The 26635-nt window shown below is 38.7% G+C and overlaps 1 protein-coding gene and 1 long non-coding RNA gene across 2 annotated transcripts; one reads left to right on the top strand and one right to left on the bottom strand.

The window, feature by feature from the left end:
- Positions 1-3394: 3394 nt before the first annotated feature.
- On the top strand, positions 3395-5033 carry LOC135480750 (uncharacterized). The gene is made up of 2 exons (XR_010445960.1): positions 3395-3508; positions 4538-5033. It is a non-coding gene; the product is annotated as an uncharacterized LOC135480750 (long non-coding RNA).
- Positions 5034-13438: 8405 nt separating this feature from the next.
- LOC135480699 (monoacylglycerol lipase ABHD2-like) lies at positions 13439-25225 on the bottom strand. Its single transcript, XM_064760602.1, has 9 exons — positions 25123-25225; positions 23518-23867; positions 21560-21735; positions 20930-21097; positions 19963-20146; positions 18491-18688; positions 17159-17228; positions 15654-15738; positions 13439-14041 (listed from the first exon to the last, which is right to left on the bottom strand). Exons 2-9 carry the CDS (start codon positions 23673-23675, stop codon positions 13860-13862), a joined length of 1221 nt encoding a protein of 406 aa, XP_064616672.1. The 5' UTR covers positions 23676-23867; positions 25123-25225; the 3' UTR covers positions 13439-13859.
- Between the last annotated feature and the right edge of the window lie 1410 nt (positions 25226-26635).

Here is a 26635-nt window from a genome sequence, read left to right as displayed (position 1 = left end):
AAGCAATACCAGAAAAAAAAAGCCAGAATCAACCTTTGTGCTCGCCATATCCAATCGGCTTTTTGCCAATCGAGGTCGACGGCTGGAATTCGGTGTTGGGCCTCTTAGGATGCGACTATAACAAGGTACCTGACGAGGGGCGAGGATTTTTTCAGTCTCTCCTGATTCCTTCAGGCACGAACTTGAACGTCGTCATATTATATGTGAAACAGTTTTAGTTTATCAGAAATAGAAAACACGTCATGTCAGTTTCCTTTGAATGTGTGGAATATGACAAGTAGCGGAAAGAACATAAGTGTAGAATACCCCGATGACGCCTTTTTAATTCAGCCACGTGATAGGGTTTGCCCCAAGTATTCCACTGTGTGTATGTCATTGTTCACAATTTATTTCCTTGAGGTCTTTTTCTATTTGTGTGTTCATTTCATCGACGGCTAAACAAAAAAAATGAATTTTTTTTTTTAAATATTGGGTGTTTAATGTCTCTCTCTTTCTGATATAACCTCCAGTTTCATTGCTCTAGATGCCTTCCGATGATAGCGGCGATATACTGACGCAATTCTTAACATTGTGATTGCTTAATGTAAGGGAAGCCATATTGCCATTTAACACTATTGCCAATGGTGACTCGTTCTCGCTATAGCTACTACTCCGAAAGTGCTCTGATATTAGCTTTGGCAACATTTTGTGCGGCCAACGCTGGCGCCAAACATACTTTGGCACAGTTAACGTTAAAGAAATATTGGACGATATCAACACATGGAGTTAGAATGTTAGTTTGTACAACTACGAATAATGGGAAACTATGTGAAGAGCATTGGGTTGATAAGGTTATGGTTAGGACAGGCGATATCTCTGACGACGAAAAAAAGTGTCATGTGACGGTCATGTGGCCTTTGGGGCGACCAGTCAGAATCAGAGCTGAACACGGAAACGTAACAGATAATTACATCAACAGACATGCGTTGAAACATTCTGACACACATACTGATCTTTGAATACTGGAACAGGATAATATGGCTCTGGGGATTAACCGTATCCTGTTTTCACGACATGTTATTCTTTGTTATGATTGGTTAGATTGAAACACCGTCAATTTCACACGGAATGAAACGACAATGAAAACGCAGTACATTTCCGGGACGAGCGAAATAAATATCGTGCCAATAATACAAAACATTAGCCTTATTTCTGAAACAGTAAAACTTCGTTTGAAAGTTATCATGGAATTTGTCAAGTCTGTCCTCTTGGTATTTTCAATAGCTGTGAGTATTTATTTATTTATTTATTTAATATACCAGTGGACTTATACCGCCGGAATGTGGATCTTTTCACTTATAAGATGGCTATTCAGGTTTACCTGGTGGAAACCGGAGTGCCAAAGGTTACCACCGACCTTCGCCAGGTACCGAACAACCCTCCTGATTTAAAGCCTTAATTCAGTTCGATTCTGCAACCAAACTGGTCAATCGACTTTCGTCTAGATTACTAAGAATACAGCTATTCTTCAGGCTGCTGTTCTTAGGTTACTTATCCTTGATATACTGAGGAACAACTGGGTGAGAATAATTTGGTTGTACCTAGTAAATTTTGCTGTAAACGTAGTAAGTTTTATTTAGAGAAGATCAATATTCCATGAGAATGATTTTAGCCAAAAATTGGCCCTAATGGTTTGACAGTTTTCAAAACCGGCCGAATCAGACAAAATTTTAGGCATCTTCTCTTAGCTTTAGTCGTAGTCATTAAGTTCACGGGATGAAGAGTAAATAAAACAATATTCAGAAGTGCGTCAATACCGTTCAGTTAAATAAATAAATAAACTATTTTTTTTATTTACGCTTCACATACATGTAGATCAATTCCTGTGCAAAAACGGCGCTATGACCTAGGAGCCTTTCACAAATGCCGTCGCTGTGAGTTCAAGTCCAGCTTAGGCTGCTTTTCTCTCTGTCCGGTCTCTGCCCGGTTTCCTCTCGCCATAATGCTGGTCGCTGTCGTATAAGTGAAATATTCTTGAGCACGGTGTAAAACACCAATCAAGTAAAAAAAAATATATAAATCGATGTCACATTTACACCCCAGCCATGCAAAACGCCTGCACGCTGCAATATTGGTGTGTTAATTGGTGTGTAATTATCATTACACGTCGAGAACAGTCTAACTATATATCCTTTATTAATTCATTCATGAAATCATATTATCGAGAAATGTCCATATGATACACCATGTTATGTGTATGCTAATCCATGTGGTACACCATGTTATGTGTATGCTAATCCGTGTGATACACCATGTTATGTGTATGCTAATCCATGTGATACACCATGTCATGTGTAGGATAATCCATGTGATACACCATGTTATGTGTATGCTAATCCATGTGATACATCATGTTATGTGTATGCTAATCCATGTGATACACCATGTTATGTGTATGTTAATCCATGTGATACACGACGTTATATGTATGCTTATCCATGTGATACACCACGTGAGGTGCATGCTAATCCATATTATACACCATGTTATGTGTATACTTATCCAAGTGGTACACCATGTTATGTGTATGCTAATCCATGTGATACACCATGTTATGTGTATGCTAATCCATGTAATACACCATGTTATGTGTATGCTAATCCGTATTATACACCATGCTATGAGTAAACTAATCCATGTGATACACCATGTTATGTGTATGCTAATCAATGTGATACACAATGTTATTTGTATACTAATCCATGTGATACACCATGTTGTGTGTATGCTAATCCATGTGATACACCATGTTATGTGTATGCTAATCCGTATTATACACCATGCTATGTGTATGCTAATCCATGTGATACACCATGTTATGTGTATGCTAATCCATATTATACACCATGTTATGTGTGTACTAATCCATGTGATACACCATGTCATGTGTAGGCTAATTCGTATTATACACCATGCTATGTGTATGCTAATCCATGTGATACACCATGTTGTGTGTATGCTAATCCATGTGACACACCATGTTATGTGTATGCTAATCCATATTATACACCATGCTATGTGTGAACTAATCCATGTGATACACCATGTCATGTGTAGGCTAATCCGTATTATACACCATGCTATGTGTATGCTAATCCATGTGATACACCATGTTGTGTGTATGCTAATCCATGTGACACACCATGTTATGTGTATGCTAATCCATATTATATACCATGCTATGTGTATGCTAATCCATGTGATACACCATGTTATGTGCATGCTAATCCGTATTATACACGACGTTATGTGTATGCTAATCCATATTTTACAACATGCTATGTGTATGGTAATCCATGTGATACATAATGTCATGTGTAGGCTAATCCGTATTATACACCATGCTAAGTGTATACTTATCCAATTGACACACCATGTTATGTGTATGCTAATCCATATTATACACCATGCTATGTGTATATGTTACAGCTGGCGACTGCTGGTGCGCAGACACTTCCAGGCAGCCAAAGTAAGCATGATTGTAACATTTATGATATGTAACATATGTAAATACCTTGTGATTCGCATCCCTTAGCAGGCTACGTGCCTCCAAATGCTTTTGCTCATATGTATACACATACATATTGTCTCAATGCTCTCTGTGTGACAGTAACCTGCGGATGGTCGCGGGTTTTCTCCGGGCCCCGCCTGGTTTCCTCCCACCATAATGCTGGCTGCCTTCGTATAAGTGAAATATTCCTGAGTACGGCGTAAAACACCAATCAAATAAATAAATATATCAACGCTCGCTCGACATATTCGTTTAAGAAATCTGATTCAAGCCGTGACATATAGATTGTTAATGTCGAATGTGATATGTGAGTCGATGAACTGAAGGGAACCCTCTCATTGAGATATATTTCCGCAAATACACACATCTTATTTGTCAGGTCACTACAATCCGTTAACTCGCGGTTCATTCCTCCGCTAACGGCATTAAGGCGAGCAGTGTAATTTATATATGTATACTAACCTCAATTAACAACAAAAAGAACAAATGGGTGGCGTAGACACATTGTCTTGTTGGCCGCGTGTCTCATTTCGCAAGACGTCTGAGTGAGGTCATTTTACACCCTGTCTGTTATACTAATTTCATTGACTTTTGCTTAACGTTCGTTGAAGATACCTTACTTTCCGCTAGTATGTGTGTTTTATTTCAAAGTTTCAATGTAACTTGCCCTAGGCCGATGGTTTACTACTTCGAAATTGGTTTCCTCCACACACACAAAGACTAAAATTTAAAAAAAAAATAAGTATACAAACAAATAAATGATTGAGGACTATACTTATCTTTCACCGATATGTTTAGGGTATTACAAAACAACACAGACGGGAAAGTTTGTAAGTAACTTGCTGAAGGCTGGTGGTTTACCACGTCCTCTACTGTCCTAAATTCACCAATAAAACTAACCCACATCGTATAAATGAAAAATTCTTCAGATTAAGTCTGGAGTTAGACAACAATGTATACAATCGAATAAATGGTTTTTGCTTACAGGTTCAAAGCCAGGTAACTGCCGACACTTAGTTCCAGGCATACGGGAGAGATCTGGATGTCACCCAGACTTGTGCCAAACAGACACGGAGTGTCCCGGAATTGAACTCTGTTGTTTTGATGGATGTGCTAAGGCATGTTCCCGTCCGGTGCTGGTGAAACCAGGAAATTGTCCGCTCCTTAACGGACGTGTCATTGATAGCAGTACCCTTAGTGGACGTTCGTGTAGTCATGATTTTAATTGTTCTGGCAGACAAAAATGCTGCCAATTGTCAAGGAACTGTGCGAACGGAAATTGCCCTTTTGTTTGTGTGTCACCGCAGAAGGGGCCTCACTAAATTTAGTCAACATTAGACAGCCAATAAGATGGCGTGTAGGTGCATGATACATGTAATCCTTCTTGTGATTCGCTGAAAACTGTAAACTAAATACTGAGATGGTCTTTTTTTCTAGAGAAGAATGTACATATTTACGTGAATTAAACTATTATACTCATATAGAGATGTGACTTCTCTTTGTGCTTATGACATTAAGTAGCCTCCGATACCCATCTAGCGTAGTCTGTCCGTTGAATGCCACTTTGCTACAATATTATGTGGATAGCTTTGCGTAAAGTTTGTTAAATTTCGTTAGAAACTTGCCAAAGCCTTGTGGTTTACCCCGGACACTCCGTTTCCATGCCGTCACAACTGCTTTCGCCGAGAATGGAATGAAACGTTAACATCCATTTTGCACGAATCTTGCCGAGCAGGTTCCTACAACCATATATGGTATTGCTAATTAATTTTCGTACATGCAAAAACTTCTGTAGTTAGGGTCGAAATGGAATTACTCAGAAAATTACTTATTGCGTAAAAACAGAAAAAAAGATACCGATTGTGACAAGTCGGCTATTGGAGAAAAAAATACATGCAGTTAAGTTTGAACTGCTTAAACCGTTAAATTGCTATCACTCTTTGGTATATACATGTATAGTCTCTGTAAACGACAATCAAATCAAAATAAACAAAAACAACACCCAATATAGTGAACTGCTTCTTTAATAACTGGGATAAACTTATATATGCAAAGTATACATTACGTGGAATTGTACATACATTTCTTCAATATGCACGTTTGCTTTCTCAACACTAAATCCCACAGTCTTTTCTGTGGTTGATATATATCACAGCTATTCTGTAATTACTACAGTAGATGTACTGACAGCAATTAAAAAGACGATTTGGCACTTGTACTTTCTGTACAGTCTGGGTAGCATAGTCTTTTCAACTCTGAAGTCCTAAACCTATAATCCTATATATAGTCCCAGAAATCGGTATATATACTAAGAGTACATACTATAGTGCCAAATAATTATCTGTCACTCCACATAGAAAAACAGTTCTCGCCACGATATCGCTGAAATAATGCCCATTAACCCATAATCATTCATTCATGCACAAAACAGAGATATTCCGTCTATATCGACAAGAAGATTTAATTTCAACTGGTACTTGAAAGTAGGCAACCGAGTATTCACAGTAGGCTTTTAGGCTAAATGTCAAAGATTAGATTCCGGGAGACCAAATTTTGCAACCTGTTTTTATGCTGAAAAGACGACTGGATAACAATCTTTTTTTTTGTATCACAAATATGCAATGCACATAAAAAAAACAGTTGGTTCTCTATAAAACGCATGAACACGAAACACAGACCTAGGTTTTGATAAAACAAGTATTTTATAAAAATACAAATTATTACTTATAGATCAACATAGCACTAATTACACGTAGCTACCTATGTATTTGCTCCCGTTTCAGTGGACGTTAAAATAAATTCTGCCTATATTACCCAAAGCACGCAATATTTTACATATACGTGTGCACAACGAGTTCTAACACATAAAATAGAACCTCATAGTATTGTATTAGAAGTCACTCCATTGCATGGAAGACTTGAAAAGCATTGCTGGACTGACCTATATACCGTACTACAAAGTTCAAGTCTGCAACAGAATTTCACAATGGGCATAAGATATGCGAGAAATCTGTACAAAAATATAGACCATAAGGAATTCAGCATGAGTGGAAACAATACAGTTTAAAATTTTCTCAAAATATTTAATCAACAAGAATGTAAATTTAATTGAACATAAACTAAAGAAGTGGAACCATACGATTGGCCCAAAAGTGTCCCTGATTCTGATAATTAGCATGTATATACAGCAAGTGTACTGGCAGCACGTGGGAGCTCCATGGATTATATTAATTAAGGAATTTAGCCTGATCCTCATCTTAATGTTCAAACATTTTAGTATGGGGTAAGGCGAGGTAACACAGTCCAGACTGACACCAGAGTTCAACATTCGGTGAAACTGGGGCTCGTACATGTCAAGTAACTTGAGACGTAAGTGCTAATTTGCAAGCACTTAGAAAGCCGAACACAGGACAGGAAAAAAACTGTGCAAAACTGGGGTTGGTACATGTTATCCTGCAGAAAAAATTTAACCTTCCTAGAGCAAAAAGTTTTAATCGCAGCTGTGTTTGAATTGTTTATCTATGTTTTACGACGTTTAATAATAACAGAAGTGCCCACGTCTCATCAGACATATTTCAAAACGACCAAAGATAGGTATTTATCTTAGCACCACGCCAGTTTGTATAAGTTTCCCACACAACAGGTCGATACATTATAAAACGTTGGGAAAGTCTAGTTCAGACAAATTACTTGTTGACTTGTGCAGGGTGAGGAAAGTCTTGGAATTTGATATCTGGTCTTGAAATGTATGTTTCAAGAAAAATACTTCCTAACGGAACTCACCGATGTATTCTTTAAACAGAACATTGTTTCCGAGCAGAAATTTATTGATTTGACGGCTCTTCACTCAAACAATGGCTATTTCTATACCTTTTCAAGACCTGGAATTTTCTGACACTTTACGTTGCCTCTGTAACTGATATGGTATTGTTTGAGACTGTAAATTTCATATTTTGGGCTTGGAACATTTTCAACACCGTCATGGGTGTGACTATTTTTGTTTTTCGTTTTAAATCGTGGAGAAATAGCCATAATTCAGTCAAAACGGTTTCATTTTAAATCAAAAATTTAGATCATTACCTGATTTCCATTCTGTGAATAGAAATACCTGTTTGCATGTCATGGAAAAGTCCCGAACTCAACTCCTGGAATTCGACCATTGTTTCAAATTTGCAAAAACACAAAATGTCCGTCATTCTTCGTTTAAATGATTCATGAGGTATAACGACCGATATGTATGTGTTGTTTGATATCAACATCTCTAGTAGCAGTATTAACTATATGCACGGTCCGTTTGAAGTTTATCGACCAATAATATGCGCATACAGTTTCTGGTTAGAACTAGATATCGCCGGGCTTAAGCTGTTTGTGGTGGCCAGTTTGATGTGATATTTTCTGCATCTATCAGTGCAGTGAAAAATTGCTTTCCGGAACTTTTAAGCCTATGAACATATGGTTGCATATTGATCCAGACGTCCATAAAACCTTCGAGCATGCTGTAGATCAAGAAAAATCCACCATGACAAGTAACACCGAGCGCCCATTTCACTAGATTTTCTCTCTTTGCTGCCTGGAACACTGGCCAGTGAAAAGCGTGATCGTAAAATTCAAATGTCATACCACTAATGGACTCTTCACCGGAATTCCTTATGATTAAATGGCCATGTAAGCTGCTACGGTCACCATTTCAACAAAGTCCGTGAGTGATTCAACTTTAGGGTACAATCATGCAAGAAGTTTGTTTTCCATAATAAACATTACAAATAAATGTAGAGATATACTCACAAAGAAATGCAGTCTTCTAATCGCAGATAACTGAAATCTTACAATGTAACTTCAAACTGATAACAATGTATACAAAATAGAAATATTTAATAAAATTTATACCATCTATTGGTCAAACATATTTAAGTACAGTACAACAGATAATTAACGTCAGGCAAGACAGGCAATATGCATATGGAAAGTTGATTTTCAGTAGCCATCACATCCAAACCACAAATGTCCAAACCACAAATGCCCAAACCACAAATGTCCAATCCACATCCAAACCACAAATATCCAAACCACAAATTCAACAGAATGATGAGTATCCTTCAGTTAAGCATCCCCATGCTGAGCTGAAAACAAATGCAAAGTCAGGACATTCAGCACTAAAATGTCAATCCTTGGACACCTCTTAAAACAACTAGAGGACGTTTACAACAGCCCGACAGGATAGCCCTAATCTTGTCTTGAGTTATTAAACAGCGGGTATCGTGGCCGACCCACGGTCTGATCTTCGCAACAGAAATACATGAATCATTGCAATATGAACCTGTTTAGACCAATTCCAGTGTGTATTAATGACAATAAAGCATTATAAGTAATTCTTCAGGAGCGGTTGACCCAGGGTCAATGATCGAGTCACACCTAAGACCTTAAAAGAGGAAGTTGTAACTTCCTAACATTACGTTCAGCATGAAGGGGATAGTGCAACGACTGGTTGACCCGTATCAGTATAATGGCTTGGGCGGGGCGGCTTACTTGCCTTCAGTAAGATGTCTCAGTGAAGCAGCACAGAGCAACAAGGAGGCACATTACATGCACTCTAAGGATTCCTTCATCGTCATATGACTGAAAACTTGTTAAGTACGACGTTAAACCCCAAGCACTAACTAACGAACTATAAATAATTCTAGACCACTGACATCTAGTATTTTGCAATTATCATCACTGTATATATTATTTTATCTAAATCAGCTTATGCCATGCCTAGGGAGCATGTAATTTGCTACTGTTCAGGCATTTACATGAACAGTAAGAATAACACCCTAACTGAGGTCACATGTTATTAAAGTGTGACCATTTGCTAACTACTACAGTGTCACACTGCTTTGTTTTAACTCTTTATGCTGTAGTCTATTTATACCACAATGCAAAACAAAGCAAATGCGCTATGGCACATGTACCACAATCATTCACAGCAGAATTATTACAGAGAGCAATCATTGCAAAAGACACAATCTAGTAAATGTACCACACTGTGACACTAATGCCTCAGAATTATTACATGAGTGTAATGTCATGATCCACAGTAACATTACTATTGTACCACAATTGTCGTACTACTGTGGAATCATTACAGTGTGCAATGCCACAATCCACAGCAACATTACTGCTATACCATGTACAATTATTACAGTAGGTTATTACCAAGTACAATTATTACAGTAGGTTATTACCATGTACAATTATTACTGTGGGTAATAACAAACAACACAGCAATATGACCAGTGATACACAATCACAGCAACACAATGCACACAGAATAATAACAGTGTGCAATAATGCAAACACAGAAACGCCGCCATACTACCACAGACATGACAAAGTAGAATTATTACTGCACGTAATAATATGACTACTGCAAAGTACAGCAGCTTGACTATTGTACCACAATCCATAAAACACAACATAGCTATTACCATGTGTAATAACGGTATGAACAGCATCTTGGCTATTCTATTACAATGAACATAACACAATATAATTATTAGTGTGAGGTAATGCAATAAACAGCAGATTTACCCAACTCAGAGTATAATCAAAGTAGAATTATTACAGTGTGTAAAAGTGCAAAACACACCAGGAACCATTACTGCAAACATACTTTATATCAGTACCTGAATTAAGTTTTACTGCATTAGTGTAACCCGGTACAACCTTGTATGACAGACAACACATTCCTGCTCACCACTGCAAAAGAGTGCAGTTATTGCAAAGAGGAGGTTTAACATAGTGCAGCTACCACACTAAAGTTCATTCTAAACTTGACAAAGTAGGTATCATAGCAACAATTACCATGGTTACGCTGAAATGCACATGCCAAAAGACAACAAGACACAAGCATGAACATATTTTGCAATGTAATTATTCCCTCGTCCCAACTGAAAGTACTGTATCTAACCCAAAACTTCTCTGAACAGTTCATTTTCAGTGGCAAATCAATGCCATAAAACATTAACATTGGTGCTGAATTTATGTATTTATTGACTATTTATTTTACGCACTAATCAAGAACATTTAACTTATACAAAACTGGCAGTATTATGGTGGGAGGAAACCAGGTAGAATCTAGGGAGGGGGGTTTGGGGGGTTGGGAACCAATGATCAACTGCAGGTTGTTTTGGTGCTGAAATCTGTATTTTTCTAGTAGGATATTGTTGCACTTTTCCAAACAAAAGATCAACAGACCTCTCCGAATCAGGAAAACTGAGTATAAATCAGTCATGAAAAAAATTTCAGGTCATTTACAGAACTTGAATATAACTGCTGACGCGTGAAGAAACAATACAATTTGATATACATGCAGATTTTTCTGTTTACTCCTGTTTCTTTTGTCCTCATAAACATTATTTTTGTGTCATCAAATGTTTAATTTGAATTTACAATTTTTTTTTCATTTTTTTGTAGTTTTTGGTGTTTTATTATTTTGTTTATTCATTTTATCTTTTATTCATCCTATAGTTTTTTTCCATTCATTTTATATTTTATTCATGTTACTTTTTCTTTGATTAACATATAATACCATATCAAGCCATACAACTAGATAAAATCCTGACCTGTGTTGCAGAGATCTCATGTGTCCGTGTGCAAAGTTCAAACTGCTGTTTTAGTTCAAATGACATCAATGTAAATCATTTAGTGAACGCGTCAATAAAATATCAATTCTGAACTGATTTTAGCCAATCAGAAACGAGAGCACCAAAAACAATCACGGAACCAATATCTAACAACACCCATACACTCTTCAATGCATTAAACTCACTCAAGCAAACTATGTTTGTCCAAACTACAATACAAAGTACAGTATTTCACCAGACATGTTAAAATATACAGCCAAATATACATGTACAACGTTTGTGCGTGAAAATGCAAAATGCATAGCTCCTGAAAATACAAGGGACATACCAAAATTACATTTGGAAGATGTATGGTGCAATTTTTAATAAGTCCCTTAAAGGCACCAACACATAGATATATTTTAAGTAACAAATATAACCACGGTCAAAAAAACATCAAAGAATGAGAAAAAAAAAAGCTTATAATAAGATGTTTGGTGGGACTGCCATAAACAAATGACAGAGGCATAATATATTTTAATAAATAGTAAAGTCTAACTGTATGGTGACAGTAACCAGAAATTTGGCGAAGTATGCATAATTTATGCAAAGTATGCATAATGTATGCAAAGCCTCAATATGGAGGAGTCAATGGTGTTTGAAATAAACCCATCACCATGATCACCCACCTGGCAAAATGGGTAAGTCTGGCATGTGCTTTCTAAGTTCACAACTGCTGATGTTGCCATTTTTTAAAATGGGTGAAACAGGAACAAGATTTTATTACCCTTCTGGACAAATAATCGGAATAATGTACTAATGATACAAGATGAACAAAATTGTTCAACAAATGGTAATGTGCAAAAAAAAAAAGTTTTTGACAATATTTCACTACTATAACTAAAGACACAAAATTTACCTTAAACTGTGACAAAAAAAAGTAACAATACAGCTAAGAACAGTTTTAAAAGAGAAAAATAAATTTTATCAATCTTAACGTGAGAAAAGATTTATAAACACATGAGAACAACAAAAAATGCTTCAAAGCAACAAGGAATTCCGATGCAGACTGAGAAGGCGTCTGGTCAAAGGCAACCTCCATGCATTATGCATTTATGTGTTAATAATGATACTTTTTTATCCCTGGAATTACCGCTTGACAAGATGGTGTACAAGTCAAGTGACGGTAAAACTGGCAATCAGGCTTCAATGACTTCAATAAATTTTGATTATTTAACTTATTTGTTTGATTATGATTTTGTTTAAAAGTCACACATCATGACTGTCTGTTGGCATCAGCTGAAAAGAGATTTGTTTCGTGGAAACCACCAGATCGACATTAAGAGATTTGGTGAATGGTGAAGGAAATTTGAAGGAGAGGACACACAAGCATTAAATTCTACTTTGCAAGAGTGCCAGTTAACTCTACATGAGAAACTACAGAACTTGTTGTTACATCTATTGAGTTACCAGTATTAACCATACAATTCTTTAACTTTTTCACACATTTGCAAGGTGTTTATTCAAGCAAAGCCTCAGGGCATTATTCTGTGCAGACTGATAAAATTTATCTTTTTGTGAAGCCCTAAAATTGGCCCATACCACCAATGTAGTTTTGTCCCCCCCAAAAAGTTAAAAATATGCATAAATTGCACTGAAAGTAGCTCTTTCATATGCAAAAAGGTTGAGGAATTAGGGTACTTACATCAAAATAAAAATACAATATAATTTACAACAAAAGAAAATATTTGTATATAAAATGCTAAAAGTGTATTAGTTAAGAACTTGGTTTTTATACACTGTGACACCAAAATGGGCAAATGAAAGAATTTACAAAGTGGGTGGGAAATATCTGACGACTGTAAATCTTCAACCTTTTCAACCACTAAAGCACTTTTTTCAGTGGATTTTATACAAACAGTTATTACGAAAATGATTTATTTATTTATTTATTTGATTGGTGTTTTACGCCGTACTGAAAAATATTTCACTTACACGACAGCGGCCAGCATTATGGTGGGAGGAAACCGGGCGGGAGAAACCCATGACTATCCGCAGGTTGCTGGCAGACCTTCCCACGTAGGGCCGGAGAGGAAGCCAGCATGAGCTGCACTTGAACTCACAGCAACCGTAATGGTGAGAGGCTCCTGAGTCATTACACTGCGCTAGCGCGCTAACCAACTGAGCTATGAAAATGATGCTTAAAATGATCTGTTTGTGTCATAAAAAATGTAAGATACAACGGTGCAAAGTATTTCTCTACACCACACAGTTCTCTTTTGTTGCAGAGGCAGTTGAAAAGGTCAAAGAATTGAACATACATAGTGGCTAAAAAAGCCAAAAATGAACACACTCAAGACACAAAAATTAAAACACCTACATGTAATATACTATTGTCTAGCACAACATATGGTTGCATTTTTTTGTGAATAAAAATATAAAAAAATGATAATTTTCTCGTCCTGAGATATGACATAATTAGTGTGTTCGCCCTTAAAATTTGTCCCCAAAAGTGCATTTTCAGAGGCAAATATTAAAAGAGTTATAACATATTACTTTTGGTGCTGAAACATATATTTTTCCGACCTTTCAAACAAACTTCAAAACACCTTTCTAAAATCAATAGAACTCACAAAATCAGTCAATGTCAGTAACCTCATCGTGGATGAAATTTCCTGTGTTAAACACATCCTGTCCAGACACTGTCAGATCGCCTGCGGGTTTCCCTGATCTGCACGGATATCACACAGACTGACCACAGCGTTGGCAAACTGAAGAACAGCCCGGTCAAGCCAGGTGATGCGGTCCGGCTTCACAAGACCATGCTCAAAGAATCCCAGATGACCGCCGTGTTTGGTCACAACAAAGAGGGCATTCTTGTGTTCAGCTGAAACAAGAACAACAATGGAGACTAAAGTGTTAAAGAACAACAATAGAGGCCAAAGTGTTAAAGAACAACAATAGAGATCAAAGTGTTAAAGAACAACAACAGAGATCACAGTGTTAAAGAATAACAATAGAGACCAAACTGTTAAAGAACAACAATAGAGACCAAAGTGTTAAATACATTTTACCAAATTGTTTATATTTGTTCAGGTAAAATGTCTGGACATGTAGTATGTCCCTTGCACATTGCAAATCAAGGCTATATCTGACACTGAGTTATATCAAATACACATATAAAATTTCATATTATTCAGAATAAAAAGACAACTAAAAATACTTCAGTAATTGCAGATGTTTTCATATACTGCTTGCAGCATCTGCCTCAGTACAAGAATGTAATGAGCAGTGCAGTACCTTTACCACTTCAAACTTTTGTTGCCTTGCCTTGCCCTATTAGCTATTAAAATTCCAGCTTACTCGGATGCCTTTTGAAAAAAATGTTTTTCTTAAAAACTCAGTTCTGACCGAAATCTTAGACGTTATAGCGCCAAAACTATATACAATTTGGGGGAAAGAACCGTTCTGTACAGCAAAGATGGAAGTTTATTTGAAGGTTTGGTGTCTTAAACACCGGTGGTATTCTGTCAGCATATCAACAGATATGTGCAATTTTGTAAATTTTTGCTTAAAATCGTTAAATGTGGCAAAACTGTAAAAAATAGAAAAAATATATTGACAGCTTCAGGCATTTTAGCCCAAACTACTCACAGCAGCACACTTTTTAAGTTTAAATTCAAAAGTCACGTGTCACGTGAATGCATATACAAACAGGCGAACTTCTACAGTTCTTTACATATATGCATATGTTATTTTTGTAAACTTCATTTGGAGCAGCCTGTTCTATCTGCATATTAAATTTCAGCTCACACAACCTGGCCATTCTGGAGAAGCATATGGCTGCAAAAGGTAGGCCACACTGCAAATTAAATTTTGTGCACAGAAAAATTTTCCTACACATTCTAAAGGATTTAAGCAGGTTACAAATCAAGCTCCAAGATGAAGGCATCAACCGCTAATCTGCCCCAAAAATGTTGAAGAAAAAAGCTACACAAAAAGTTCCAAATGACAGTGCATGTGTACTTTATATACAACAACCGATAATTTTGAGGTAATAAAGAAAAGAACAAATGAGTTCATACATGTAGCTTTGGACTGCCTTGTTATAGACAGCAAGGAGTTTAACGAGTTCCCCATAGGCAGCAAAGTATTTATTTATTTATTTATTTGATTTGTGTTTTACGCCGTACTCAAGAATATTTCATTTACACGTCGGCGGCCAGTATTATGGTGTGAGGAAACCGGGCAGAGCCAAGGGGAAACCCACGACCATCCACAGGTTGCTGGAAGACCTTCCCACATACGACTGTAGAGGAAGCCAGCATGAGCTGGACTTGAACTCACGGCGACCGCATTGGTGAGAGACTCCTGGGTCATTACGCTGCGCTAGTGTGCAAACCAACTGAGCCACGGAGGCCCCGGCAGCAAAGTAGAATACTCACTAAACCGTAGAGCTCTAGCCAGGAATGAGCTCTCATTCAAAGCTAATAACTTACCCACGTACGATTTAGGCACATCGTGAAGATCTGGGGGAACCAATGGGTCATCTTCAGAATTAAGAATTAACATTGGCAGTGTTATCTGGAAGAAAAGAAAAGAACTGCTGCTTGATGCAAATTTTCATACAATTATTCTGAACTTCAATTACCCAAGAGCTTGCCTGTAGGACACGCCTGAATGCAAAACTTCAGCACATGTACTGACGTCTTGAATTTGATATTGTATGTTAATTAATATGCTCACAGCACATCAATGAAGGAACATTCTGCTTGTGCTCTAGATGTGTGAAAAACCTGACCTCAATACATGCAGTACTTTTTAAGATAACACCTAAAAGGCTAAAAAAGAAACCATACGGAGTCAAGTTCATGTACATGGATTGCCCACATTGTTCCTCAAATAAGTTCTCGCCTTGACTGAGTTGGTAGAGCGTCCGGTTCGGGAGCGGTAGATCCAAGGGTCAATCCTGGGTCGAGTCAAACCTAAACTTTAAAAGAGGAAGTTGCAGCTTCCTCCCTTGGCGTTTAGCATGAAGGGGATAGTGCAACGACTGGTTGACCTGTATCAGTTTGATGGCTCGGACGGGGCGGCTTACTTGCCTTTAGTGAGGTGTCTCAGTGAAGCAGCACTAGATAAAAGAGCGGTGGAACTCCGTCCTGCGACAAGGAGGCACATTACATGCACTCTAATAATTCATTCGTCATCAAATGACTGAAAAATTGTTAAGTACGATGTTAAACCCCAAGCAATCACTCACTCATTCACTCATCTTGACTGTTTATATGACAGAAGCCATAATGTCAAACTCTACCCAAATGGTGGATTCTAACACGAGGGCAGATTCTCCCAGGGAAAAGGTACAAGTGTTCGTAGAAATTGTAGAAAATTGTGTACTTTCTAATCATGAATTCTGATCATGATAAAACTCATCTTTCATCCATTAGCAACTTAAGAATATATACAAAAGGGAAATCAATCAGTTCATGTATTGGTTTAAGAGGTTGAAATATCTGGAAAATTTAAACCAATATATATCTACAACCGAGTGAATAATAATAATCTGTCTCACTTAACAATTTCATTTCTGAGATTACCAGTTTCGCTTCAACTTGACAACTTTGCATGTGCGTGTCTGTCGGTTGGTGGGTCATTTGGTAAGTCTGTCTGTCGGCATATTTTCAACATAGGCCAATCATTTTATAAGGAGAGACATAACTGCAAGACAGTGTTCCTGCGATTACTATTGAAAGTGCACTTATTTCAATTTCTTTCTCGGTTGAGGTGAAGGAAGGGCAATAATCAAGAAAAGCACTTCAAGGGAAACAATTATGGACATTAAACACACTGTCACATACTTCTGTATCCATTTATTTTGGTTATCACCATGGCAAGTCCTGGCATTATTCCATGATTTTCTCACATGGTTAGACCATCTAATGAATAACATACTCATATCTTTTATCAAATATCCTTATAAACACCACGGAAGACGATGACTCACATTGTTGATGAAGTTAGCAGAGCTGCACCAGGTGTAAAAATCTTTCAGCTTCTCAAACCCGTGACGCTTCCTGAAAAGACCACATTAACAGCGGGGGTTATAATCAGGTTTCTCACAATGATTTCAGAACCACAAAAACACTATCGACATTACATGACAGTAAAGGAATTTCAGAAATATCGCTTAGGATACGAAATTGGGTTTTATATAATTAGGACCTTAGTTGTCAGAGGGTTCCTGACAAGTCCTCTTACTCCTCAATGATGAAAAAATAAATATTACTTGAGAGTTCAAATTTGGTAACAGTAGTATTCAGTTCCAGGCATTGTTTTCTCACACCTCAACACAGTGGATCGCCACAATATTTATTTATTTATTTGACTGGTGTTTTAAGCCGTACTCAAGAATATTTCTTATATGACGGCAGCCAGCATTATGGCCAGTAGAAACCGGGCAGAACCCGGAGGGAACCCACAACCATCCGCAGGTTGCTGACAGACCTTTCCACATACAGCCAGAGAGGAAGCCAGCATGAGCTGGACTTGAACTCACAGCAACCACAATGGTGAGAGACTGCTGGGTCATCACGCTGCGCTAGCGCGCTAACCCACTGAGCCATGGAGGCCCCAATCGCCACAACATGGCTGAAACATTGCCGACGTGGCATTAAACCATAATAATTCATTCATAACAGTGGATTGAGTATGATGTTTCTTATTCACTCCATCCTTCCTTATACATGTTAAAGGCATTATCCTTGCATTTACATTGTTGCTGAAAATTCTTGCTCACTATGTGTTCAAAAATATGAAACTCGTACAGTTGATTTACGTCACATGTGTATCCACCGAAGCCATAAATCACTCGTACATTACATTTGTACTATCACAGTTAGCCTAATATCCTCTCATCCCGCTTACCACAGAATGCACTGTAAGCTAAAGAATAACTGTTATTACTGCTGACTGTCTTAACCAATGAGGTCAAATGCAGTGGTTGACCTGAATAGAAGAAAATTACAGTATTTCACCTAAAGTTTGGCATGTAAAAACGCACTTTCAAAAGCACACAAAGGCCTAAAAAAAACATGATAACTTGATGCCAACACTTAAAGTGAAATACTTTCTTCTTGATCAAGGTGTTAAAAAATCCCAATGAAGTATTGACTGATTAAGTGGTGTTTAACACAATGCTGAAGAAAGACATCAGTCAGGGTGGGGGGACCATAGAGCTCGTAGTAAACACCGTGTGTCAATGAAATAAATAAACACAATGCATGTAAAGGTAGGGATGATGGTGTACTGCAGAGTTACCTGCCCATGATTCACTCACTTGGAATACAGATTGTCCAGAGCGACCAGTGAGGTGGTTTTGTAGATCTGTGGAACATCCAGGTGGCCATAGCGCTTGGTCGCCTCCTCATTGAAGAGCTCGTCGTGATGACACCTGAGCAGGGAGTGCTGATGAACTGTCATGGCGTAGAAGTAACAGCGGCGAAGGTGCGACCAGCTCATCAGAAACGGAATGGCACTACAATGTCACAAACACAAATAAGATTATATGGCACATCTTGAAGCGCAGCCTGTGTAAATCAGCAGGGCTAGGGCAATGTCTGGCTCTAAATAATATCTTGATAGGGACTGGCTGTTTGGAACACAACAAACCTGTCATGTATATAAAGCATTGCAACTTTTCTAATAGTGCGAGGAGCTGGAAGATTTGCTGTTATGTCCAGCACCATGAAAGTTCTTTCTATAATGTTTGAAACTGCACATGTGAAACTTAAAGGCAATTGTGAAACTTAGTGGCAAGTGTGAAACTCCATGGCATGTGTGAAATTTAATGGCAAGTGTCGAAACAAGTGAATTTATTGGACATCCAGTTAAAAAAAGTCTTTTTAACTTGCAGGCAGAGGATACTGAAGTGCCAGGGGTAACCCACCAACATTTGACATGATACAGATGGATACAACTCATGTATTTATTAAAAGCAAACATCATCCTCTTACACTGAGTGTGTGGCCTGAAAATATACTGTCAACCCTTCAGTTTTAGGTATGCACTGACTTGGTATTAAAGTCTCTTCCTCATGAAGCAGAGAGCTTAAATATAGTGAGCGGCAAGCCTAAATCTGGTGAGACCCTAAGACTTTAAATCCTTCTGTTACGAAAAACGAGTTGAGTGATAAGCGTCATCCTAAAAAAGTGGTATAACTTTATCTTTTTTTTTCTTTTTGTGAATTTGTAGCCACATGTACATCGCATAATGTACATCGCACAATGTACATGTCTCAAGACAAACAAAATGGCTTCAAAGAGCCTATCACCAAAAAATGTGTAGAAAACCTCATCAAAACGGCCACAGAACCCTTGAAATTCATTTCCTTGGCCTGAGAGGCTAATCCTGGAGGTCACAAAAGTAGAACCTAGGTCACAACAGAAGAACACAAGTAGAACCTAGGTCACAAAAGTAGAACCCAGGTCACAACAGTAGAACAAAAGTAGAACCTAGGTCACAAAACTAGAACCCAGGTCACAAAAATAGAACCTAGGTCACAACAGTAGAACCTAGGTCACAACAGTAAAACCTAGGTCACAACAGTAGAACCTAGGTCACAAAATTAGAATCTAGGTCACGAAAGTAGAACCTAGGTTAAAAAAGTAGAACCTAGATCACAAAAGTAGAACCTAGATCGCAAAGGTGGAACCCAAGTCACAAAGGTAGAGCCTAGGTCACAAAAGAAGAATAAAAGCAGAACCTAGGTCACAAAACTAGAACATAACCTATGAATGCCTGTGTACTCACCGACTGAGGTCATAACCTTGACATATGGACATGGCAGCCAGGAAATTCTCCTGATGCTTGGCATCCTCCCCCATGTACTTCGTGACAACATTCGCCCCCATGCTGAATCCCACAGCTATTAGCTTTGTACGGGGGTAAGTTTCTTTTATCCTCAGGGTCATCAGGTGAAACTCCCCTGTGCAGCCTGTTAGCGAACATTAACTGACTGATTAACTTGGAAGTTTACAAAAGCACAATGGCATGAAATACTGGGCCTTAAAAAAGAAAGCCATCAGCAGCTTCTCTTTTCATAAAACTCATTGACTGATGTGTGGATTAACACCAGGTTGACCATGGAGGAAACCACTGTGGCTTCACACCCGAATGACCATGGAGGAAACCACTGTGAATGTGTGAAATGACACCTGATTAACTGTAGAGGAAACCACTGCACACAAGTAGATTGACACCTAATTAACCATGGAGGAAACCACTGTGGATGTGTGGATTGACAACTGATGGATTGTAGAGGAAACCACTGCGCACAAGTGGATTGACACCTGGCTGATCACAGAGGAAACCACTCTGGGTGTGTCCACTGGGTGTGACCACAGGGTAAACAACTGTGTGCTTGTGGAGTAACACCTGACTGACCACAGGGGAAACCAAGGTGTGCTTGTGGACTGACGTCTGACTAACCATGGGGGAAACAACTGTGTGCTTGTGGACCGACACCTGGCTGACCATGGCGGAAACCACTGCGTACTTGTAGATTCACACCTGACTGACCACAGGGTAAACCATTGTGGACTCTGGTTAAAGTCAATGACTTACAAATACATATATATTGAAGGACAAGAAGTAAGAAATTTGACTCAAAAACATGTCAACCAACAGTCCGAACGACTGACAGACAGACAGACAGACAGAGCAACTTACAGAGCATCTTGTTACACGCCAGTGTAACAGCATGTACATGTAGCCTTACCGTAGGTGTTCATCCTTGGAGCCGTCAGTTTGACACTTTTCATGGCCCCCAGATGGTTTTGAACCACCACCCTGAACCCGTGCTCCAGGGCGTAGTCCACAAAGGTACAGATGTAACTACTCTCACTGCTGTTTGATATGCCCGGACACACAAGTAATGTGTAATCACCTGAAACACATGCAATCAGCACTGGATCTGAATATGTCATGCATAATTGCAACTTACTGCACTTCACCTCAGTCCAATATATAAAAATGCTCTTTGAGAAGCTCAGGAAGGTTTTATTTATTTATTTGATTGACGTATTACGCTGTACTGAAGAATATTTCACTTACAAGATGTCCACCAGTTTTACGGTGGGAAAAGCCACGGCCATCCACAGGTGGATGGCAGACCTTCCCACTTACGGCCGGAGAGGAAGCCAGCATAAGCATTTGGAGAAAATTATAAATTGGCAATTTCCGGGGCCTTAATACAAAAAGTGTAAATTTATCAGTCTACACAGAATAATGCCTTCAGGATATGCTTGAACAAACACATTGCAACAATTCAAAAAGGTTGAAGAATTACAGTAAGATGAACTGAAGATATACATTCAAGATCTGAAGTATCACAGTACAAAATACACACCCCCTGTTGGATGCGACCGAATGGACTCAAAAATGTCATAGGTCAGAGTGGCGCCATCTTTCATCAAAGCACGTTCTCTTTTGCCCTTTAAGAAAGGGGGCTTAACTCTGCCAAGCTTTCCATAGATGATAGTCTGAATGTGGCCACTTTTACCCCACAATAGCGGAGGAACATACCTACATAAAATATAAAGGGAACAAGTTTTCACCTATTACAGGGTGGAATGTACAAAAGCACTTTCAGAATTACATAGAACATAAAAATGATACTTTTGATGCCAACAGTTGTGTTTGTCTTATAGTAAATTAATCACGCTGCACAAAGCAAACTTAAGTGGTAAGGCGGGTGAATCAGTTAGACTCAAGCAAAATGTGTCATGTGAACAACGCTAAACTTTAGGTGATATATGGTAATCTCTAATTCCATGGAGTCCAGCTTTGAGGTGCACGTGCCCTTATTCTTCAACCACCTCAGAAACATTTTGAAACATTCTGAGACAGCTACGGAGTGAAGAGAAATAATTTGCACAGTTTCATGAAGCTTGCATCTTTAGTGGCACAAACAAATCATTTTTATTGTCATTTTCACAACGAATGCGTTCATAAATTCCATTGAAAATAGTGCTATAATGGTTAAAAAGGTTGAAGATTCACAGTAAGCACAATTTTAAAACTGAAGGTCATTTCAGTTTCGGCTTTTAATTAGACTATGAACAAGAAACAATTGTGATATTAAGACAAATCTGTCGCCACTTGGAAGTTCACGACCACTAAACTATTAATTATGAAGTATTCATTTCAAAGTGTTCAATTTTGACTTTTATCCAAAACTTGGCTTGCCGGTATAGTAAGGTTGTAGTTAGGATTTGTCTTCCCTCCTTTTTGGCAACACTGATGTGTTAGGTTTAAAGACTTTGGAGAAGAAATTCATCATTAGTGATTCATATTAGGTAGAGATATTGCATATGACTGTGTTGGTATTAACTTGTACTTTGTCATCATAGTTCCTAGCTTGCAGGTGGAATGATATTTAAGAAGTTATTAAGAATTTACAGTAAAATTAAATGATTTAGCGTGGTTTCATAATGTTTTAATGGTGATTAGTTATAAAAGTAGAGGTAGTAGGTTTTTCATATCTTGCATACCTCTAGAATATAAATAGCGGATTAAGTAGCAGTTAAATGTTCTTACATGTACCTTTTAGACTGTCTTTAAATGCAGTGTTTCCAATGTCTTGAAAGCACAAATATTAGTCATGTACTGAGTAGACACCCACAGCTGGGTAATTAAATGCTTTCTCTGAGGTCCTTGCTGGGGCTATAAAAGTCCAGCCCTAGAGTGAAGTGAGTAGTGGGGAGTTAGTCACCACCTTGGACGGTCATCAGCCTGGCTGGTCACTCAGATGGCAGCAATATACATGTGTGTCACTCACTGTGATTTTGTGTTTGGGTCAGTTATCTGTCTACAACCTAGCATCCCCTAATGTTAGTGATGGGGAACAGGTTGCCTCGCCCCCAGGCAAGGTTACACCGGAATCAGCCTTCGTACATGTTGTTGTGATTTAAATATAACTTATTCAAAAAGTATATCTTGTGACCACGTCAAAAAACAACATAGAAGATTACCCAGGCAAGCCTTGTGAAGTTCCTATATATAGTAGTTTCATTACTGCCATGTTGCCAATAGTTAGTGACACTGGTGTTTGCTATTTACCATAAACAAACTTACAAGCATATGCACAGAAAACAGCCATGGTAAGTATTAAAAAACAAAAACAACAAAACTTTATCGGTGCCATGGTATGCTGTCTTTCAGGCCTTCTCCTAAACAACTTTCTTGATTTGTGTCTTGACCTGTTGACGACACAACTGTACAAAACTAAGATGTTTGGAGGGATGTGTTTTTCATCAATCAGGATATGATAGTTTTTATACAGTGAAACAAAAAATATGATCTTACGTTTGTAAGAAAATTGGGCATGCAGCCAAGATGCTTTGTATGAGCTCTGAGTCTGGTCTGTAGTGCAGAGCAGGTTGTGAGGAGGTACTGGACATGTTGAGGAGGCGACATACTCCGTACAGCACCAACAAGGCAGCTCCAGCCACCAAGAAAGACATGATGATGATTGTGTGAGCCCCGCTGTGCTACAAACTCCTCACAGTGGTGGTACAAGAAATGTATCTCTGCTTCAAACTATTCGGTCAGCCCACAGTACAGCTCTGCTTGTCCAAGGGGTGATTGATGAATATATGGGGAGGTAGAATTTACATGTAATCCTTAAAGCTTCACTGGAGACATCACAATCAAACCTGTACAGAAAAACAGAGAGTAACTGTTAACACAAACACATGACACAGACATATGCATATTCATAGTTTTGCAGTGATGTCATAGCAGCTCTGAGCCAATCATCAGCACACTCTTTTATGGTCACATGACTATAGTACTTGTGGTGAAAACAAACTGAATTTAGCCCAGGAGAGCCTTGAAGAAGATTTTAGCATGGATAATCAAAAATATGGCTTTTAGGTAACAAATTTTTTCCAGAAAAGTAATCAGAATGTGCCTAATCTTCACGTTCCGTTATCCGAAATCAACATTTTGACCATTTACCTCCATATTATTTATCACCTTCTGGTCCTTGCGACAATCCCGGATGCTCAAAGCTATGATTTATTTATTTACTAGATTGGTATTTTATGCCATACTCAAAAATATTTCACTTATACGGCGATGGCCAACATTATGGTTGAAAGGAAACCAGGCAGAGCCCAGTGGAAACCCACGACCATCTGCAGATTGCTGGCAGACCTTCCCAGACTCAAAGCTATGAATGCATACATGTAGAAATTTTAATGTTATTTTATTTTCTATTTTGATTGGTGTGCAAAGGTGGCCAGCATTATGGTTGGAGGAAACTGGGCAGAACCCAGGGGAAACCCAACACCATCCGCAGGTTTCCGGAAGACCTTCCCATGTGCGGCCGAAGAGGAAGCCTGCAAGGGGTGGCCTTGGATTCACAGCGTCTGCATTGGTGAGAGGCTCCTGGGTCATTGCACCACGCTGGGGTGCTAACCACCTCGGGCATCTAGGCCATGGAGGCCCCCAGAGGCATTTGTAGGTACCAGCTGTATTTTATTCAGCAAGCTACATGTATGCTGTCTAGATAATTTAGCAGACCAAAGATTTTCCCTCCTACTTTTAGATTCTGACATTTACCGGGTCGGTCAATGCACCCGAGAATATCAGATAAAAACATCGCTGAACCACTATCACATGTAGCGGATGTAGGCCTAGTTATAAACTTTTCCAAATCAGCCGTGCACAGTATTTGGAGGACGATGCCTTATCGTAAGTAAGCACAGTACTATCCATAAAATGGGCACGTGGATTTCCAAGCGGTACTCAGACAACAGTTTATGTTATCACATGGTATGTCTGACAAACTGGCCGGTGAATCGTGCAGGGGTAGTTATACAAGTTATACAACAACAACACCAAGTGCCACTGTCAGTGGAATGTATGCATTGTTTACATACATGTAATCGTTTTCACATAGCTTACCCTTAACTAACAGCCAAAATTTCCTGTCCGTGACAAAAGTCAAGAGCAAACTGGTGCCCAATCCACAGGTCAAAATATCCCACCGATATTAGCAGCCAGTTGTTCGCCGGTTTCGACCGGCGTACGGAGCTAACAGTTTTTGTTTATCGACGAATATTCGTATGCGCCAGATGACGTTTGCAGTAGGCCTATTTATTTTCGAACTAGCCGTATGAATTACAAGTTGTATGCTGACGTATTTAATTATTTATTTGATTGGTGTTTTACGCCGTACTCAAGAATATTTCACTTGTACGACGGCGGCCAGTATTACGGGGGGTGGAAACCAGGCAAAGCCCGGGGGAAACCCACGACCATCCGCTGGTTGCTTACAGAGCTTCCCACGTACGGCCGGAGAAGAAGCCAGTATGAGCTGGGCTTGAGCTCGCAGCGACCGTATTGGTGAGAGGCTTCCAGGTCACAACGCTGCCGCTAGCGGGCTAACCGACTGAGCCACGGTATACCCCCTGTATGCTGACGATACAACATCGTTAGCAAACAAAGGTCTTATTTATTAGGCTAGTTTCCTCCAGTCTATACGATATGGGAGGTGTTTCGGAATATGAATTGCGAGTGTTTACCGAGTTTGCACGAACAAATGTGGTTTAAATCAAAACTAAATGTATAAACTATAGCTTAATACTACATACTTGTATAGACTAGTCGAACAAATGAATCATTAGCCTACAGACCTGTACTGAAATACTAGTTGGCTACGTTGGAAGGTCATCAGCAAACCTGCGAATGGTCGTGGATTTCCCCTGGCTCTTTTCCTCCTACCATAACTGCGGCCACCTTCGTACATTTAGGCCTAGGTGAAAAATTCTACCACAGGGTGTAAAACGCCACTCAAAGAAACAAAGTCAAAAAATTTCAAGTACGCTTACTTAATTTCCACGGAATAAGCGTACGTAGCTTTTCCAAACTGTAAATTTTATCACTGAGGTTGCGAGTTCGAACCCAACTTCCGCTGTCTCTGATTAAGCTTTACATACGTCTGTAGATGCACAAATATAGATGGTACAGATATGGGCTTACCCAGTGAGGTGATCAAGTTCCTCTCCTGTGTTCTAATTGCACCACTGAAATGCCGAAGCGAACGCCCATGTCTTCTTTGCGCAGATTATATCTGCTGTACGTAGGCCCCTATGCCAGAATGACGATTCAATCCCGATTACGGTATGTTCGTGCGAAAGTTCATTGACCTCGTGACATAGTTCTCTCTGCATCACCCACCTTTACTAGCTCAGTATACGTTCATGTACATAAATAGCCTGGATTATATGCATCGCGGTGGCAAGTGATAACCAGAAATTATGTACATGTCCTCCTGTCGATCAGACTGTCGACACCTGCATGTATGACACAGATCATCTGGACTACCTGAGATGAGAAAGTTCACTGACCTCTATCGTACTTCCTCCATCGTACATATATATATATATATATATATATATATATATATATATATATA

Source organism: Liolophura sinensis, chromosome 13, assembly GCF_032854445.1.
Source record: "Liolophura sinensis isolate JHLJ2023 chromosome 13, CUHK_Ljap_v2, whole genome shotgun sequence".
Taxonomy (NCBI): Eukaryota; Metazoa; Mollusca; class Polyplacophora; order Chitonida; family Chitonidae; genus Liolophura; species Liolophura sinensis.
This window is presented reverse-complemented; position numbering and strand designations above follow the sequence as displayed.

What these genes read in the sequence shown, in the direction of transcription:
- LOC135480699 (XM_064760602.1), bottom strand. Translation starts at nt 23,675, where the DNA reads ATGTCTTTCTTGGTGGCTGGAGCTGCCTTGTTGGTGCTGTACGGAGTA. An exon ending in TCGGTCGCATCCAACAGGGG is followed by an intron (nt 21,098 to 21,559) that starts GTGTGTATTTTG and finishes CATGTGTTTCAG; the next exon opens with GTGATTACACATTACTTGTG. An exon ending in TGTGCCTAAATCGTACGTGG is followed by an intron (nt 14,042 to 15,653) that starts GTAAGTTATTAG and finishes TTCTTGTTTCAG; the next exon opens with CTGAACACAAGAATGCCCTC.